General features: G+C 39.1%; 2 protein-coding genes across 2 annotated transcripts; one reads left to right on the top strand and one right to left on the bottom strand.

Moving 5' to 3' along the window:
• Window positions 1-3,896: 3,896 nt before the first annotated feature.
• Window positions 3,897-4,736, top strand: LOC114724967 (auxin-responsive protein SAUR50-like). The gene has a single exon (XM_028911435.1). It carries the CDS (start codon window positions 4,061-4,063, stop codon window positions 4,373-4,375), a length of 315 nt encoding a protein of 104 aa, XP_028767268.1. The 5' UTR covers window positions 3,897-4,060; the 3' UTR covers window positions 4,376-4,736.
• Window positions 4,737-7,955: 3,219 nt separating this feature from the next.
• On the bottom strand, window positions 7,956-12,606 carry LOC114724932 (filament-like plant protein 4). The gene is made up of 5 exons (XM_028911402.1): window positions 12,502-12,606; window positions 11,790-12,009; window positions 9,223-11,665; window positions 8,963-9,005; window positions 7,956-8,751 (listed from the first exon to the last, which is right to left on the bottom strand). The coding sequence occupies exons 1-5, from the start codon at window positions 12,604-12,606 to the stop codon at window positions 8,305-8,307; spliced, it is 3,258 nt and encodes a 1,085-aa protein (XP_028767235.1). The 3' UTR covers window positions 7,956-8,304.
• Between the last annotated feature and the right edge of the window lie 6,533 nt (window positions 12,607-19,139).

Here is a 19,139-nt window from a genome sequence, read left to right as displayed (position 1 = left end):
TTCCGGTCCTAAATATAAGACATTTATACAAGTGTATATAAGGGTCTTACATTTAGAACCGGAGGAGTACGAAGCAACAACTTTCTTTGGAATAATTATAGCAGTTTTTTAGAGCTATCAGTGAAGTTCGGATTCGCGGGGGGCCATCCGTGATGTGTACGACAATCCCATGAATATTGATGAACAAGAGAAGACTTGCACTTACCCGCATCTTGAAGAGGAGTTGTAGTTCAAGCCTTCGCGAAGAATCTGTACAAAATCCAAAGCAGGTACTCTCCTTTTTACACTGTTCATACTGTTATTTCGCTTTGCATGAAGTAAGCTAGATCGGCATTTTTGTTCATGAAGATGCTGCAATCTTCCTTGCCTATACCCGCTTCTGCCTCGGCTCTTTTTCAAGATCACGCATCTTTGATAGGGACCCCTTTCTTAGGGCCGAAGAACTCTTACGGTGACCATAATCTGTTGTATTATCGTTGAAAGGTCACATTGAACTTGAAGTTACAACTAATATATCCACATACATCCCAATAAGTCGGACCTTCCGGGTAAAGTCGTGTTTCCCCTGTAGGGTTCAGTGCCTAAGTTTGTAAACAAGCTTGTTTGATATTATCTCCGGTCCTATTTATAATATCTCATTTGTCGACTATAAACAAAGTCTTACGATTAGGAAGTAGGAAGTATTTAATTGTGTGTGGATGCCGGATGCTGGGGCAGAGAGGTACGTCCATAAGATGGCACGTGGTTTTCAGTTGAGCTGTAATGGGCTTCCCCTTCGTCGCTGATAGTACAGCACTTTACTAGCTATATATACATGGTTTTATTTTACAGAAGTTGATCACCGGGCAAGTTAAATTCATTAATAACACGCAGGCATATTCTTTATAGACATCACAATTCGAGTTCTTCACCGTCATTCTTTACAAAGCAAAACGGAGCACACAACGCCCACATGTAGAACAGTTGCTTAGGGGAGTAATATCATTGGGTGGCCTGATCTGTTGTCCATATTTATTAGGGAAAGCGTGGCCTCTGGTAGAACACAAGGCCAACAGAGAAAAATTGATGGTGCTGAGTGCTGACAGTCAGCGGTCGCTGTCTATTCAGCCTTAAGAGTGCAAAAGTAACATGCATGCCTGCTCCAGCCTCCATCTACTGCACCAAACGCTTCTTCTTCCCTTCTACCCTTTAATTATTGTGTTACTAGATTGGCAATATATGGTCGTTGGATTTTCTTCCCGTGACAGGCCATCACCATTTCTTTTCTTCTTCTTTTTTTCCAGGAAAAGGGGCATTTTTGTTTGTCGATCACGTTCCCAGAAAATGGTTAGCTTCTTTTGAAGACTTGAGCCTCCTAAGTATGCCTCATCATAGCTGCATCTTAACCATCCTTCATCTTGACTAAGGGAGGCGGATAAATGTAAAAGAAGCTTGCAAGTTGTAAGCAGTACTTCTTTGTAATTCTCGTTTTGAATTTATGAGTCTGCTTTTATTCTTTGAAAAAAAGAAAAAACAGAGAGAGAGAGAGAGAGAGACTGGGAGCCTCTTCCGCATACAGGATGGTCCACCACTTTGTTTTTTTTTTTTGTTTTTTTTTTTACGCGTTCACTCATCATTTATTGTCAAACAAGTTTTTCCCGGTTCTCCTTTGCTTCTTTGCGAAAAAGGAGATGGCAAGATGGGTAGGGTGAGGCTAATGAGGTTGAGATGTAGCATTGTCATAACAATATCAGATTAGAAGGGCGCACCCATCCATCACCGCGTTATTAATATATATATATATATAGCATTATCGTGTAGCTACGTGTATTTCTTATCTCATACATATACACTGTTATCCCCGATTGTTTAGCCACGGGGTTGTATGCACATTCATACAAATTTTCATAACATAAAATTAAACAGCATAAGATGCATGGCAAGAAACTTCCACACATCCAGTCAGCATTTTCTTTTCCCTATTGATAAAACAACCACTCATTATTAAAAATGACAGAAGAAGAAGCTAGAAAGAGGAGCGGCGTGAATTGATCCACACCATTTTCACAGCCACTCTGGACACTATATATGTATTTTTGGAGTGAAAGGTATACATGTGATGCAGCCGGCATAGGAATAGGATGACATAAAACATGCAATTAATGCTGGTCAGCCATAGACGAATCCTGACGTATTTACTTGAGACACTCACAAGGCATTCGTCAAGTAATGCGTTTGCATGGGGATTTTTTCTCCAGTACAAAATAGATCCTATTATGTTCAGTTCAATTCAAATAATAAAGGCGAAGGCGAAGGAGCGGTAAGAGTACGGTGTCGTATTAGTCGGTGGCACTTTGTTGGCCTTGGAACATGGGGAATGGGATGGCAAAGTGCGTTTGTACGTAGGTCTTTCCTTCTCAGTAGACATTTGGGTCATCAGTTGATAATGGTTTGGTTGTCATCATTTAATGGTCAGAACCAATTAATTGTGACAGCGAACTTGTGTTTCTGTAGCTGCATTGCTGGCTAGTGGCGTGTGTGATTATGAAAGGGGACGTACAGGACCACGTTATCCTCCACTCTACAATCCATCCCCCGTGTCTATACAGAGGCAACAAAATGAGCATGTGGCGCTTCCATTCTCAACTGGTCTCAATTTTCATGTTTCTCTTCCCCTATTTACTAAAACCCTCATAATATATTCATATATTTGTCCATCAAATATCTTCTCTTAACAATAACGGCAGACGTTCTTTTGGATTTAAAGCCCATACCCTTCTGAATGGTTGCATATTCTAATTCTACTTCTGGTTGTGGCTTTAACTGCATTTCAATTTGCGTCGCTAGCCCCTCTTGGTCCTGGGCGAGAGAAATGAAGTCACATACATAAAGGGGAACATCGCAATCAATGCGATCTGTGTGAAGTAACAATATGGCAATGCGGCGATCACAGGCCGCTCTCTGCAAACAATTCAATTGTGGCAAAAGTTTAAAAGATAGATGACCATGTTAATTGCTTTAAGACTATAAATGTGCACAGAGGTAGGTTATTACTGCAACGGAGCAGTCACATATGTAGGCCTCCCATGTCTCAGAGGAAGCTAGCTAGAAAAGAAGGGGACGGAAGGACAGTACTATAACGTAGACCGCTGCTGTTTGCAAGACATGAATGCATGTGAATTTGTCATATGACCACCACTCTCGATCTCGTGCAACTTGATTGGCCATGGGGATTAGGTTTCTCGAATTTTCTTCTTTTTGGGCTTAAAATGACAGGACTAATAAGGATTTATTTATGTAGTTGCGAAGGTTTGCGTCGAGTTTTTTTTTTTTTTTTTTGACCTCCAGGTCTGTATCAAGTTGAAACCATCAAATTCGGACGTTCTGTCATCGCCAATAGCAATTGGAACCAGGGCCATGAGAAGTCACCGTCCCCGTACGACCCGGGGGAAGGAACCTCAGCCGAAACAGGAAAATAGAAAACTCCGCCCCAGGGGCAATTCTGTAATTTCGGTACTCGGAACGATGCGGACTGGTGCCATTAAAAAGAAGGGGGCAAGGACAACGTCCTTTTTACATATAGTATATTAGTTAAAGGTGATGGGGCTGAAGCTGAATATTACAATTGCAATGCTTTGTGAGGAAAAGGGTTGGGGACGGTTTCAAGTTTCAACATTTGGTTTCATCTTTACTGCGTAAAAATGCCTTGGGAGAGAACCGGTAAAAGGCAACATTGGAAATTGCAGGGATGTTACATTTTAGTGCCGTACCCTTTGACAAAAATATCATTTGAAGACTAAAGAAGGGACCGGGCTGTCCTCTAGAAGGGCAACATCATGTCCTTCAGCTCACGCTAAACCCCAAAACACCCATCTCGACATTGTCTTGGAAAACCCCATACTTGTCCTTTGCGGCACCCCAGCTTCACATAACTGGTAACTCTGTTCTTCTCTTTCCTTCCCTCCTCTGAATCTCACCATAAAAACCTACAGATCCTCTCGTTCTCTCCCACCATCTCTGCAATTTTACGGAGCTCTCTCCAGATTCACCAGACACATCAGATCAGCATTCTGAATCCATAATGGCTCTGAAGAAGCCCAGCAGACTCCCTCAGACCGCAGTTCTGAAGCAAATTCTAAAGAGATGCTCGAGCTTGGGGAGGAAACGAGGGTATGTTGAAGAAGGCTTGCCTATGGACGTGCCCAAGGGTCACTTTGTTATATATGTGGGAGAAAACAGAAGTAGATACGTTGTCCCAATTTCATTTCTAAGCCGCCCTGAGTTCCAAAGCCTTCTCCTTCAAGCCGAAGAAGAGTTCGGGTTTGATCACGACAGGGGACTCACAATCCCTTGTGAGGAAGACGCCTTTGAGTCCCTCACCTCCACTCTTAGATGAAAATGTACATCAAACTAAGGAGACACGGGCTATACATGGAGCTGCCTCACTGCTCTCTCACTTTATTTTCTCTGCTTCTTTTGTTTTATATTGTAAGAGGTTGTTCTTTTAAAGTAGCAACTCTCACCTCAACAGATTAACCCCATGAAATTTTGTTATGGGATTAGACTGTCTGTAGATCTAGAAATTAGCTTACCAATTTTCATGCAGTGGTGGAGGCAGAAGCTGGCTAGTGTAATGCCAATGCACCCTATGGAGAACTAATAGTAGTCCTTTGTTTTCTGGGAAATAAATTATTAAATTAAAGTCGTTCTGTCATATACGATATTGCATCACACAAACAACTGAATCAACTTTTGAGAAATCAGTTGTTTCAACTTTCGAGGGTTTTGTTTGTTTTCGAATATTCAATGCCGAGGTTGTCTTTTTGGGGCACTGCATGTTTCACCGTTATCGTTGTTAGATCTGTGATGAAATCACTCCCAACGGGAACATGAAAACGGAATGTCTGGACAGGAGCAGCGAAATTCAACTTGGCAGCGACGTCTTCAATTTCTTTTCTTTTTCCTTTCGCAGTTTGTTGCTTTGTATTTTCAAGATTCTGCACAATTCTTCTATGTCTCTGTAATTCTGTAGTGTTACTGAATGTAGGCGAAATAAGTATAGGGTTCACTGTTGTTATATTTTTCTCACTTGCGTGTCACCCTCACACTGCATGCAGGGCAGATGGTTAAGATTTGAAGACCACTGCCATGTTAGTGCGTAGTTTTAAGTTTTGACTTCTTATCATACTTCGGCTCCTATCCTTGGAAAAAATTCAACGGAGAACCACTCAATAATACCTGACATTGAAGCTCGCTTTTGTTTTCTGGGTCTCCCTGAATGGTGGGTTTGTGTGAAAAGTCACCTGTATTATTCCACTCGGTAGCTACGATCAGTTCGACTCCAACAAAATTGTACTGGCTTATGAGATGGCCCGCCGACTTGAGACCCACAGGGGAAAAAAAAAACAAGAGGAAAGAACGAGTAGTTGTAGTTCCGGCATCTAGCTAATTATATGTGTGTGTGATGTTGAATATTGATTTTTTTTAAGAAAAATTGTGCTGACCGTGTCCGTGACCCTATATATGAATATATGATCCAGTGAACATGACATTATAGGTTTCGTGTACTTCTGCGTTATTTGACTTCTCACCATAAAAAGTGACTACTCAGTAATGTTCATTTAAAAAAAAAAAATTCCTAAAGTATAGGTACGTTGTTGGAGACAATTCTATTTGAGGTACTATTGAATACTAAATGTGTGTACCTCTCCTAGTGGAAATTCAAACATTGGTTGATGGTTTGCTACATTGTGAGGGATTAGCCCCTTCTGTTAAACCCAATCCTTGTTGGTTTTTTTTAAAAATTTTGAAAAAAGATCAAAATGATAATACTACCTCCGGTCTTAACTGTAAAACCTAGTTTGTAGACTAAAATTAGGTCTTATAATTAAGACCAGAAGTGGCATGTGAAAAATGAAAGAGTTGTAAATAAGACCTAAGAGAAAGATAAGAGAAAGTTCAACCATACAAACAGAAAAAACTCTACTAAAACCTATTCTAACAAACAAAAGAATGAAAGAAATAAGCAAGATCCTGCCAAACACACTATGGATTCGGGACTACTCACTACTCGGTAACGTCTTTTAAGAATTAGGTTTAGGAGGTAATCAGGAGAAGACGACAACATTGGCATCACAAAATCCGAGGCTAGCCAAACAAATTACACCGTTTAGGTTTAATACACTGAACCAAGTGAGCGCGGCCAATCCTTTGAATGGCTTACAATTACTGTCCAAGGGTCAAATAAATATTTGACGCTAGCCTTAATTAATTATACAACAATGCTTGATTTCCAAGGAGTGCTAGTCTTGACCGAAACCAATTTCAGCACTCATCAACTTGATAAGCATATTAAACTTATCATATTTGAACCATTTATATCTTATTTGAACGGTTAATTTAAATTTTTTAATTATTTATTTTTAAATAAAAATTATTTTTTGAAAAAATGATAGTTAAGAGATTATTTCTATTTTAAATTATATACATTAAAATAATCATTTTGAATAAATAAAAAAATCAAATTCAAACCATCCAAATAAAATATGAACAATCCAGATATGATGAGTTTAGAGTGTACCAAAACTGTACTCATAAGTTTTGGCTTAAACCTTCCCGATCTGCTTTAGTGCTTTTAATGAATGGGACAAAAGTAGTCAAACTATGATTATAGATACAGAAAACTAACATGCATATGCATTTGAAGATTATATGTGTGTGTGTATAGGCCACCATAAGATGTGCAAATAGCCTAGCTAATTGTTGCGTTGATGTTGGAAATCATACAATCGTGACGTATCTTTTATATATATTAATTTCATCTGATCCTTTTTTCTTTTTTCTTTTGAAATATGGTCGCGAATTGCAACCGCAGGTCGCACCATGCTTTATTCTAATTATTGCCATTCAATTCAAAGTGCAATCGGTTTGATGATTAGACAAATTAAGGTTACATACTTAATTCGGGTGACCTGTAATAGGCAATAGATGGTTTTATTATTTATTATAATGTTAACGTTATTATAAATTAGGAGAATACCAATCAAATTCGGCCAAAATACCTAAATTTGGATTTAAACTTACACTTTTAACAAATTTTTAATTAGACCATGAGACTTAATTAGAAATTTCTGAATATTGTTAAATAATCAGAATGTCCTTATTTAATTCAAAAGGAAAATTAATTATTGGACCTCTCTCAAGTGACCCTCATCTCTTAGAAATTTTTCTAGACCAAAAAATATATAATTGATTTTACAACGTTTGAAATTACAACTTACACTATTAAAAATATTTTAATAAAACATGTTAAATTACAAATATAAGTAAAATTTAAATAAATATTTTTTATTTTCAGTTTTTATAATTTCAGTTAATTTTATTTATTTAAGTAATGTTGGATCCAACTGAAAACATAAATTATTACAACTTAATACTAAATATTTATTATAATTAAAATATTTTAAAATCTTAAAATAAATATTTAAAACTTAAAAAAGAAAAAAAATATTTATTTAAAGACTACTTATATTATAATTTGAAATGTTTTATGAAAATATTTTGAAGGTTTTAGTTATACATACAAAATTTCAAACATTGAAAATTATTTACATTTTTTTGTCTAAATATTAATAATAAGAGATGGTGAATCCCTTCAGAGAGATAAAATAATCAATTTTTATTTTTATCTAAAGAAAGGCATTATGATCACTTAACAGTTAACATTCTGTAATCCCTAATAGGTCTCATATTCTGATTAGAAATTTATTAAAAGTATACACCTCGATTTGAGTTTAAATATTTTGGTTGGATTTAATTGGATTTTTCCTTATAAATCTGGGAACCAGTTTCGGGCACCGTAAGCTCATCAGATCTGAACCGTTCATATCTCATAAATCTGACATGTTTGATAAAAATATGAATACATATTGTCTAAAATATTTTTATTTCTATACATATTTTTCGAATTACATTATTGCAATTAAAACTGGTACAACCACGGTTTAGTGAATCTGATCAGCACATCAACGCCCGATTCTGTTCTAACAACATTGCCTTTGATACATACTTGAGACTATGTCGTCACTCGCCAATGTCAATCAATTTACAGACAATAAAAATACCAGCGGAAACGAAGAGAAAACAGCATATGGTTAACATATACAATCACTAGATACAAGAATCGCCTGACATGAACGACGTTCTTTCCCTAATACACAAACAATCCAAAAGTCCTCGAAAAGGGCCGACGAGACTTATCAATTGTGAATCTGTGGTCACCTTATGGTCTTAAATCTGAATTATCACAGCCTGCGAGCTGCATGCTTAGTGACCGTTCCTTCCCTTCGATGAAAAGAATCTACTAAAGCCTCGTGCGTGCTTCTCTGGTGTAGGAGTGGAGGAGGCAGATGAGGAGGTTGACATCGTTGGCCTATGTTTTCGAGGCCTCACCGGCGATCTATCTGGACGGCTTGCTTCATTGTCCGATGGATTGTAGACGGTGCTGGAGAAGTGCAGAGGCGATCCCCCGCCCAACTTCTGCAAATATGCAGAAGTAGCATTCTCCAACTCGACCTGACCTAATTCTTGCAAATTTGGGCTGCTAGTTGTAGGTTCATACTCCGGGAAGCCTTCGACCTTTGCATTTCTTTCATTGTATGGAGATCCATTTTGCTCTGTTTGAGGATGCAAAGCTTTCAACTGCTTGCCAAGAAGATAAATGGTTTCCTGACACTCAGCTAGCTTTTCAGCAGCAGCCGCCAAATCCCTCTCCTGCAGTGAACAAAAGATTTCAATCAGATTTTTCGACTCGTCTAACATTCATTCAGGACACCTGGATTGAGAATGAAATGCATATTATCGTATTTTTAACTATCACTGGATATTAAATGTCACCCGTTTTCATATTTTCTTTCATATATGGCTATATTAGATGCTACATCCAACATCGCAATCCATTTTCACAAGGGAACTACAATGTTACCTGCTTGCTCTTTTGGTCACTATCAGCTGCTGAACTCTCATTCCTGACAGAAAAAGAAGACAAAACATTAGTAATGACAATTGTTACAGGTTATGATACAAGGAAAAAGGTGTGCACAATTAACCCTGTCAATCAAATTAAAGATATGAAGCCCAACACCAACTAAAACTGCCATCAACACCGGGCACATATTCCTGCAGTTAGAACACAAAATAACTCAGAATAATGATAACCAATATCATAATGGACGGGCTTCCAACCTTGGTAATTGCTCTTCTAGCTCCTTACACTTGGCCAAAGCATCTTCATGACCGCGCTTTTCATCTTGAAGTTCATTCTCCAGAGTTTCAGTCTTAGCTCGCAAATGAATTATCTCAGTTTCTAACTCATGGGCACGTGTTTCAAGTGACCTGTATGACTCTGCCATACACTTCAGCTGTGTCTCAGCCAAGCTATTTGATTTTTCCGTAGAAGCCAATTGTGATTTAGCTTCCGCCAGAAGTTGCTCAGTTTCCAGTAATTGAGACTTCGTCATTTCAAGACTTTCAGTGCATCTTGACAGATCCATTGCTGCCTTCTCTTTCTGTAACTTCAATTCTTCAAACTCCTCCACTGAGAATTTTTTGAATGTAGCACTTGGTTCATAGGCTGAGACAAGATTTCCATCATCAGGAACCTCAGGATCAGAACGAGGATTTAGAATATGAGAACAATCATTTTGAGATCTCTCTCCCGGTGAACCATCTCGAGGTAACTTATTTTCTGGCAAGGCAATCTTGTCAATGCAATCAGGACTGTTAGTTTCAGCTTCTGTACACTTGTAGCCAAGGACATTAAATCTGAACTCACTCACTTTGGCTAAAACACAAGACAAGTCAAGAACAAATTGCGACAAACTTGCTTCACTGCATAGAACTTTATTGAAAGTGACAGAGAATTCCTCAATCTTTTGGCTCATGCCATCTACATTACACGATGTGTCACGAACTGCCATAGCTTCTCTGCCTAAGAACAATACAAAGTCATGAATCTGAGAAATTGCAGCTTCTATATTTGAAGTTATCTGCACACATTCTGTTGCTTGCTGGGATGAAGTGGAATCCTCTTCAACACTTAGGCCAGCATCTTCAGGATTAACATGCCTATCACATGGAGAATCAGAAGGCTGGAGCTGCGGAACAGCCTGAGAAATGCAACCTGAAGGGTGCTGGACATAAGTGTCTCGTGCATCCTCCAAAATATGTTTAATATCCTCCAGGACCCTTCCTTTATCAGCATCCTTAGGCATGGACTTGAATACTGATAATATTCTTGATTGAAGCTCTGTAAATGAAAACCCATCATCAGATCCAGAATGAGGTACTGATAACTCTGGAGCAGAAGTCTCCGGATTTGACAATGAATTTGAAACAATCTGTTTATCAGAAGAATCATCCCTGCCATTATTGATATGTGATACATCATTGGTCACAACTTCAGATGTCTTGTTCGAAGAAACTGAGGCAGAGGTATCTCCATTTGACTTGTTTGATAGATGAGCCAACTTTTCCACCTCCAGGAAATCATCCATTAATTCCAACGTATTAGTGGATTCAGGTTTGCTTGATTTCTCAGTCTTCTTTTCCTTTCGAAATTGGGAGAGCTCAGAGATTAATGCTGTAGCCCAAGACTCGGGACAGCTTAACGCATCATCGTTTCCATCTTCAGATATGGAGGTTATACTTGGTGCATAGCTTGCACTGTGACTATATATACTTTCATGGGTAATCGGGGTTATGGATTTTGGAGATCCGTTTTGCTGGTTACATGTTTGATGTTGAGCTTCCAAGCTTTGAAGCTTCCGTAAGGTTTTTGCGCACATGCTTCTTGAGGCCTGCAATTCACTGTTACGTTTAGCCAAAGCTTCCTTGAGCATCTTAGTTTCTTCTTCCATTACCAATAAACGCTCCGCAAGAAATTCATTCTCTTTCTGGAATTTCTGTGCATTCTCTAAGGAGAAGTCAGGCAGAGGAGACATGTGAGGACTGGCAGGCTTGGCAGGAGACTTCCTTAGTCGATTTTCTCCATAATCTCGGCCAAGACTCTCAACTTCTAGCTTCATCTGTGCAAGTGCTGCAGGACCGGGCAACTTTTTCCGCACCAGACCACGTAATCTCTGGCATTCTGCCTCTAATTTTGCAATTTTTTTGACCCCCTCCGTATGCTGCTTGTTAGCAGCTTCTGCAGATCTCATGCTCATGTTCTTTTCTTCATTGCGAATTTCAAGCTCTTTGGAAACAAGATGAAGTTCATATTTAAGCGAATTGATTTCTCTTTCGCATGATTCTATGTTGCTCTTCAGAAGCTCAATCTCAGCCTCAGCTTGAGCCTTTTCTTCACTTATATTTATCAGCATGTTGGAGCGCTCCTGCAAGGACTTTGAAAGCGCCCCATTTTCAGCAGCTGACCTTAGGAGTTCCTGTTCTAAGTTATCAATCTTTGCCTCAAGGTCCCCCTTAATCTTGTCCAACTGCTTGGTTTTAGAGAGAGCAACTTCTTGTATTTTCTCTTCATGTTCTTCCTTCAGGTTTCTTATCTGTCGCATGCACTCTTTAAGAGCACCATCTAGATGCGACGCACGATCCTCTGCAGTGAGTTTTGCAAGAGTAACAGATTCTAAATGATTCTTCAATGACAAAGCTTCTGCTTCAGCCTTTTCCCATCCTGCGCCAGTAGGATATCATTAAACTCTAAATTCAAGAACAATAACAAGCCCTCAGAATTGACGCAAAATTGAAGTTTGAAAATCTTCCAGGTAGTACGTAGTTCCATCATTAAAAAAGCATACCAGAGACAGCTTCTTCAGCTACTTTTGCATGTTGTTTTACAAGGTTTTCCTTGGTTGTCATCTCTGAATTTGCTGCTGACAGCTTTTCATCCAGCTCCTTGATCTCATCCTCCAGAGTCTGAACTTTTTCCTCATACGTCTTCACTTGATCCTCCAAACCAGTCAGATGTGTATATGACTCCACAGAAATTTGAACATAGTTTGGCTTTTTGTAATTATCCTGCTTGAACAAGACAGGAACACGTGAGAAAAGAAGAAAAATACACGCAATTAGCATTGTTAAGCCGAGGAAACCAGAAAAGCATTCAAGTAATCAAAACTTCTAACGAAAGAGCCGCAAGTCATGTAAATTTACAGGTGCTAAAGAGAGAAAAGACCACACGCATAGTTTATGCGAGGAAGCTAAAACAAACATCAAGCTATAGCACTCCAAATGTTCATTCAAATATTTAGGAGAGAAATATGGTTGAAGATGTTATAAAGAAAAATAAGATTCATAAAAGCCGAATGCGGGCAAACAAACAGGAGACTCGCGGAAGGAAAATTTGAACATTTAAAATATCTTGCTGTAACAAATTAGTGAGACAAAATGCAAGAGATGTTAAAAACTAGTAACATTAATACGTTAATACGAATAATTCTATATGAAAATTTTCTCGACGCAGGCCATCGACTCTGTTTTTTCTTTTGAGGAAATGCTAATAAAAGTCACCTGATTGCCCTGGGAAGGAGCACTAACAGAGTCCAATGCAGCAGCAGCTTTCTCAAGCACTGCCTTATCAGATGATTTTTTCTTCCAGGGCCACCGCCGGTCCATCTGAAACATCGAAGTTTAGAGGCGGATTATTCCACAGTGCTAGATTCTCATGGCGGGAAAGTACAGAATACAGTGTCATAATGCCATCGTTACACAAAATGCTATCATATTACCGCCTTCACAGATACTAGATGGAATGATGTTGATAAAACAGCCCGCAAAAGAACATTCATGAGAAACTGAATTGACTCTTCATCCACGAATGAAAACATACCTCAAAATTTGCAACGGTATCAGTAAAGCAACACAGGACGGGACAGCCTCAATTTTCGACGGCTACGGAGTTTGCTTGATGAGCATTATCCTGAGCAGTGAAATTCTCGCAAGAATACGGCAGCTAGGAGGGCCCAATAATGTCTTCCAGGTTTTACGCGCAACACCCTGAAATGTAAATGATCATCATTTTCTGTTGTCAGTAAAACTTCGGTGCTGACAGCACATTGAATCCAATATTCTTGCCCAGGAAGCAAAAAGGAAAGTACAACGCGTTGCTTGAATTAAAAAACTCGTCACCGATTGACTCCGACTATTATATTCACGCAATGCTCCGACGTAGGGTGCAGTGTGGCAGAGCAACAAACGTAGGCAATGAACCAAGTTTCCCCCTCTTTTTGCGCCACTGGGATCTTGAAGATATGATTACTGAGCAGTTCTGCTATTAATGGCCTAAGACGAATCTCGAAAGTCTACGAATATAACACATGCTGTAACCAGCCGTACGCGAAAACACGAGAAATACTTTCAGTGCAAAAACTCGGGAGAAAATGAAGTGACGTGAGGCAAAGAGGGTGGGTAAATAGTCTTGTCAGTGAATATTTATAGCTCGCAATCCCAGTTGCTCAAATTAGATCCAAATTATGCAGTCAGATTTTACAGAAGTGAAAAATAAGATATGGGCCAGAGCAGGCGATTCTAGGACATCTCCAAACATTGAAATTGCCGGTAAGAGATCTTGTGGAAAATTTTAAAATCCGATGAGGAAAAAACCGCCGACAGATAAATGGCTGAATTGGAATTCACACGATTCCATTCCAACTAACCCGAAAAAACGGAAATAGGAACAGAGCATCACCGACAAAGAAAAAATATCCAGTTCGGTAAAAAAAATACATATATATGTAACGAAACCGGAAGCAAGAAGGAACAATCAGGAGCTGGATATTTAACGAGAAATGTGCGAGGCAAAAACCATAACTGACGAAGAAAAACAGGGAGAGAGAAGAATAAGAAGAGCATGGCGCGGTAAAGCGAAAAAGTAAAGGACGAAGGGTGAGTGAAATGGGCTTACCGGAAAGAATGAGAAGGCACAAAAACGACTCGGATAATGCTGTTGAAGCAGCGGCTGCAGCAGCAGACAGAATCGGCAAATGAGGATGTTCCGGAGATGAACTTGGTGGGTAAGCTCAGAATTAGGTGTCACTTAAAAAGCAGGACGTTGGTAAAGCTCCAAAAACTCGTCACCTTTAAATTGATGTGTACATTTTTGCTTGAGGCAAGATATGGGATGGAGACAGAGAGAGGAATGATACGAATAAAGGAGGAGACCGGGGTGGATGAGCGCTGGAAATGAAGGAGGGGGGGGGGGGAGTCGATGGAGAAAGTTGAGAAGCGAAGTGGAAGTTACCGAGGTGGGAAGGGGACAGGTTGAGATTTGGACAAGGGATCGGAAATCATCAGAATAATAAAATGAGAATAAATGTGAGATTATTAGTAGTATAAAAATGGGAGAAAAGTGTGACTAATACGACTATGGACCACCGTCACTGGCATTCAATCCTGTACAGCTCACTAATTTGTTATGTAGCCAAGCTGCCTTCGTTCCCCTTCTCCATGACCTGGCGGCTTTCTTCTCACACCTCCCAACCAAATTTACGCATTACCCCCTGCCCGCCTTTTTACTTAAGGCTTCCCTTTTATTTTCTGTCAATAAATCCCTAAAAAGAAAATCCGCGACTTCATCGGGCAGATATTTTGGGCCAAATTTCGTACTCGTATGCTCGCCAAATGACAAATCTGAAGAGGCTGTTCCTTGTGCATTGATTGTTTTCTTGTGAGTCAACGTCAAGTGAACATTCCCCGAACTCCAAAAAACAAAACAGAGAGAAAATTGCTCCTATTAATAAGAGCTTATAATATAATCATGGGGGGGATCCAATATATAAAAGGGCTGTGTTCCTGGTCGCCGAAACTAATGTCTAAGGTTTCTGATTTGTTAAGATGGATTAGATGACGACATGATCGGTTGGCAGAGGAAGGGGAGATGGAATATTGTATTTGGGCTGCAAGGGAAAACGACGCTCGACACGTAGGTTTGGAGCTGCAGGTTCTGAATTGAAAGTGCATGCCGTATGCATTCGTTCCGTCTGGGAGGATTTCTTCGACGTTTTTTCTTCTTCTTTTTTTTTCCCCCTTGCTGCCGCACATGGAACAGAATCTCAAAAAAGAAAGGGAAAATTACACTCAGGTCCCACAGAGCATAATTAATATCAAACAGGTCCCTCGAAATCGCAAAATGATTCTGAAGTCCCAGGGACCTGTGTGTAATTAATTCTAATTGTGAAATTATGTAGTTACCCCTGTTAATTTGAACCTATTTACAACCTCAACAGTGACTATTAACAACCCGAGAAGAGGTGGTTAACAACCTCAACAACGCCCCTGGTATTTCACAGAGTGAGTTGTCATGAGCACTGCCGAGATTGTCAATCACGTCTTCTCGGGTTGTTAACAGCCACTGTTGAGATTGTAAACGAATTGCTGCAATAAAATTAAAACCTATTTACAATATCAACAGTGGCTGTTAACAACCCGAGAAGAGGTGGTTAACAACCTCAATAATGCCCCTGACATTCCATAGAGTGAGTTGTCATGAGCACTGCCGAGGTTGTCAATCACGTCTTCTCGGGTTGTTAACAGCCATTGTTGAGATTGTAAACGAATTGTTGCAATAAAATTAACAGGGGTAAGTAGGTAATTTCACAATTAGAATTAATTACACACAGGTCCCTGGGGACTTCAGAATCATTTTGTGATTTCATGGGACTTTTTTTATATTAATTGTGCTCTGTGGGACCTGAGTGTAATTTTCCCAAAAAGAAAAGCCAGAGCGTCCACGTGGAAAAGCGGAGCCTCCTGCTGCACCCGTATGCTTACCAGCTGAGAAAAGTATTTATAAAGACCTGACTTTTTTTTTTGTGAATTTTATATGAACAAATTGTTAGTACGTTGAATTAGTACCAAAAGGGTGTTTGGGTGGAAACCAAATCATAATTTCAGAAGTAATTTTACAGTATACAAAGTAAATATATAGAAGAGTTTATCTCGATTTATAAAAAAGTACTTTCAGAAAAGTACTTCTTAAACCATCCAAACACCCCCTAAATATAAAGTGGTTTTGTCATTAGGTTTTATGAGTAGGAATTAAATGCCGTAGTGTGTAAGCGAATTGATTTGGTGCTGAGACGGTGTAGTTTGAACCGGGGGGAGTGAAGTTTTGTGGCGGTAAGCAGAGATTTTAGAGACATTATATGGGTACATGGTGGGGAGCCTGGAAGTATATATGAGGAACCGAACAAATAACGCCGATGTTAAATGAACAGAGAAGTTATTTTATTTTTGGTGGGACTACGGGGTCAATTAGGGTGATTATCAATGATGCAGATGCAGGGAATGATAGGATGCAAGAAAGAAAGGGGTTAGGGTGGAATGGAAGGAAGAGGAAAAAGGAGGAGCATAAATGGGGCAGGTGTATTGAAGAGTGTTTATGATGACTCCACTGACAGCTTCGATACCTGTGAGCTTCATTCTCAAGTCAACCCCCCCCCCAAAAAAAAAAAAAACAAAGAAAGAAATCCCCTTCTCCTCTTTTCCCTTCCCTTCTCAATTTCTCTTCCCCTCTTGACGGTTAGTGCTAGTAAATTCCCATGCACCTGTTCGATTACATAACAGGGCCTCTCCTCTCAAGTCCCATCTCAAATACTTTGCTTATACAATAATTTGTGAATAATTCGTCCTAAAACGAAAATAAATAAAAAAACAGTAACAAAAACCCGGTTCTGTGGTTAACAAGGCAATAACAAAACCTTCTAGGAGCATGACAAACAAGAGGGGTGGTCCCACCCGAATTGGTGACGGTGGGGCAGTCTTCCGAGCACACGCGTCGCCCCAAGCCCCTGTTTTCGGGTTTTCAGTTCATCGGAACCATACTCGCCCCACCGAAAAAAGCAACCAAAAAAAAAAAAAACCTGGCGTCGGCAACTACTAGCATTATTTTTTCATACATAACTACATTTCCTAGTAACTTAAGCCCTCCGTGACACGATCAGTTCAACCACCATCATTTAATTTGTTCTTTTCATCAATAATGACGACGCTACTTCTTTATTCCTCATCGGGATGATCTGTTTTCCTCATGCATTTCCTAATATACTACCTAATGTTTTTAATATAAAAATTAATTTGATATTCAATTTGGTTTTAAATCTAAAATCTCAATCCGTTTTCTCTCTCATATCTAATCCATGTAGTGTTGCATATGTTAAATATTTCATCAAATGATAATTCTTGCGAATACATATAACTAGTAAGGATATTTTAGGAAAGACTACAATTATTTATTGTAAATAACTAACTTAAATAATTTTCTTAATATATTAAAATTAGTTAACCAATTCTTATATTAAGAACCGAATGTATTATAATGCTCTTTTAACTTTCCAAATATTATTCATGATCGTAATTTTATATGTCCCTCAAATTGATTCCCAGCTAATGCATCCATAATACGCACGCATAATCAAGAGTTGGTTGGAGAGTTTCGTATTTTCAAGCATCCATAAACGACAAAATTAAACTCTTGCATTGAATTCGACGGACATAAAATTATTAAAGTGGGTCTGGTTCTCACGCACATACAAATGTGAAAATACTTACCGCCATATACACAGGGTTTAGGGCAAACTCCTGTATTATATTATTGAATTTTGTAGTATTTTGCCAGTCTGTCATTTGACGTCATGCGCGAAAAAATAAAATGGTGGCTGAATAAGAAGCCGGGGAAAGCTGAAGGGCGGGAGTGGCAATGAGAAAGTCCTTCAAGCCTCAATGTTGCGTCCCAATTGAAAAACACCTTAATCCCCCACATTAATTATGCATCACACACGTAACACTGTCTTTTTCTTGTAGCGGCATGTGTCCAGCAGGCCTGAGAACAAACTAAACATAAACCACATCGCAGCTGGGGAAGGCGTCTTGCTGAGTAAACAATGACCCCTGCCTGCATTTTCATGCAAAGACAACACATCTCCCTTCTCTTCATGCATGACATTGCCCGGCCACTTTTGGTTATTCCGGCGAGTCTAATTAATGGAATGAAACGCCGATATATCAGGAGGACAGTGCTCCGTTGCATAAGAATGATACACATTCACAGTGACGGTGACTGGTGAAGCGGACTGCGCAACAGCCCGCTTACAAGTAGTATATATTATGACCATAAAACACAATTATTTGAAGCCGCCGTTAAATTAAAGACCAAATGGAATGAGCAGCCTGACTTCTGGGCTATCCTATGGTGCTGCCGCGTTTTGTCTGCATTGCGGGGATGGGTCCCCGCAGGAGTTATTGTGGTGTCCACTCTTAGAATTCGGAAGCCAAATAACAAACCAAAAAACGACGCTGCACACTGGGGAGCCTTGGCTGTTTCCCCTAGCTTACTTTACCATTCTGTCTTCTACAGCGATTTGTATTCCTCCCTTTCTTTTTCTACGAAAATATAATTTTTTTTCATTATACAAAAAAATTTACTTCTTCTAAAAAAATAGTAAATATTTTATTCGGGTCCGCATTAAATAAGAGACAAATGTTCTCCCATTAATACATAATTTAGAGCTAGTTTTGTTGAGGATATCATAGAGAAGTTGTCCTGCCTTATTTTATAAAAGTAGGTACTTAATTTGCACTGTTACAGAAATGGAAGGAGTATTAAATAAGCAACGTAAGATGATAGTCTAACGCACAGTAGCAAAACATCAACGTCAACGGCGGCTTAATCATCATATAATTATACATTCTGGCAATCATTAAAATTGCGATTGGATGATGCCCCGCCCCCGACACTCCATTTAAGAAGTCGTCCCCAGCTGTCCCTCCTTTCCACTCGCTCCTCAATATCTTAATTAATCCATCTATATAGGAGTATATCTATATAGGATTATTTTAGCTTCCTAACACTTCCCATCCCATTTCTGGAACTGCTCAATTATCTGATTATCTGATTAATTGATTCTTAACTCGCCTGCATGTTTTCCTAATTTTTAAAATTATGATTCCACCACTTATTCCTTAACAAACTTATTCCCTGTTAATAGCTCCCTAGCTCTGTTTTCTTTTCTCGTCGTCGCATGCTTACACGTACTTTCCTCATTTTTCCAGACACTTCAAGTTCGTTTAACCCGATAACTACTTTTCAATAGTAATGAAATCATTGTATGAAATAGTATTATATACGTATTTCGGTTCTTGGCTTTATGTGC

This window comes from Neltuma alba, unplaced genomic scaffold, assembly GCF_004799145.2.
Source record: "Neltuma alba isolate B1F8T4 unplaced genomic scaffold, ASM479914v2 tig00002386_pilon, whole genome shotgun sequence".
NCBI lineage: Eukaryota > Viridiplantae > Streptophyta > Magnoliopsida > Fabales > Fabaceae > Neltuma > Neltuma alba.
This window is presented reverse-complemented; position numbering and strand designations above follow the sequence as displayed.

Coding starts and splice junctions, on each gene's coding strand:
- LOC114724967 (XM_028911435.1), top strand. CDS start 4,061: ATGGCTCTGAAGAAGCCCAGCAGACTCCCTCAGACCGCAGTTCTGAAG.
- LOC114724932 (XM_028911402.1), bottom strand. CDS start 12,606: ATGGACCGGCGGTGGCCCTGGAAGAAAAAATCATCTGATAAGGCAGTG. Junction 12,010..12,501: donor CTCCTTCCCAGGGCAATCAG/GTGACTTTTATT, acceptor TTGTTCAAGCAG/GATAATTACAAAAAGCCAAA. Junction 11,666..11,789: donor AGCTGAAGAAGCTGTCTCTG/GTATGCTTTTTT, acceptor CTACTGGCGCAG/GATGGGAAAAGGCTGAAGCA.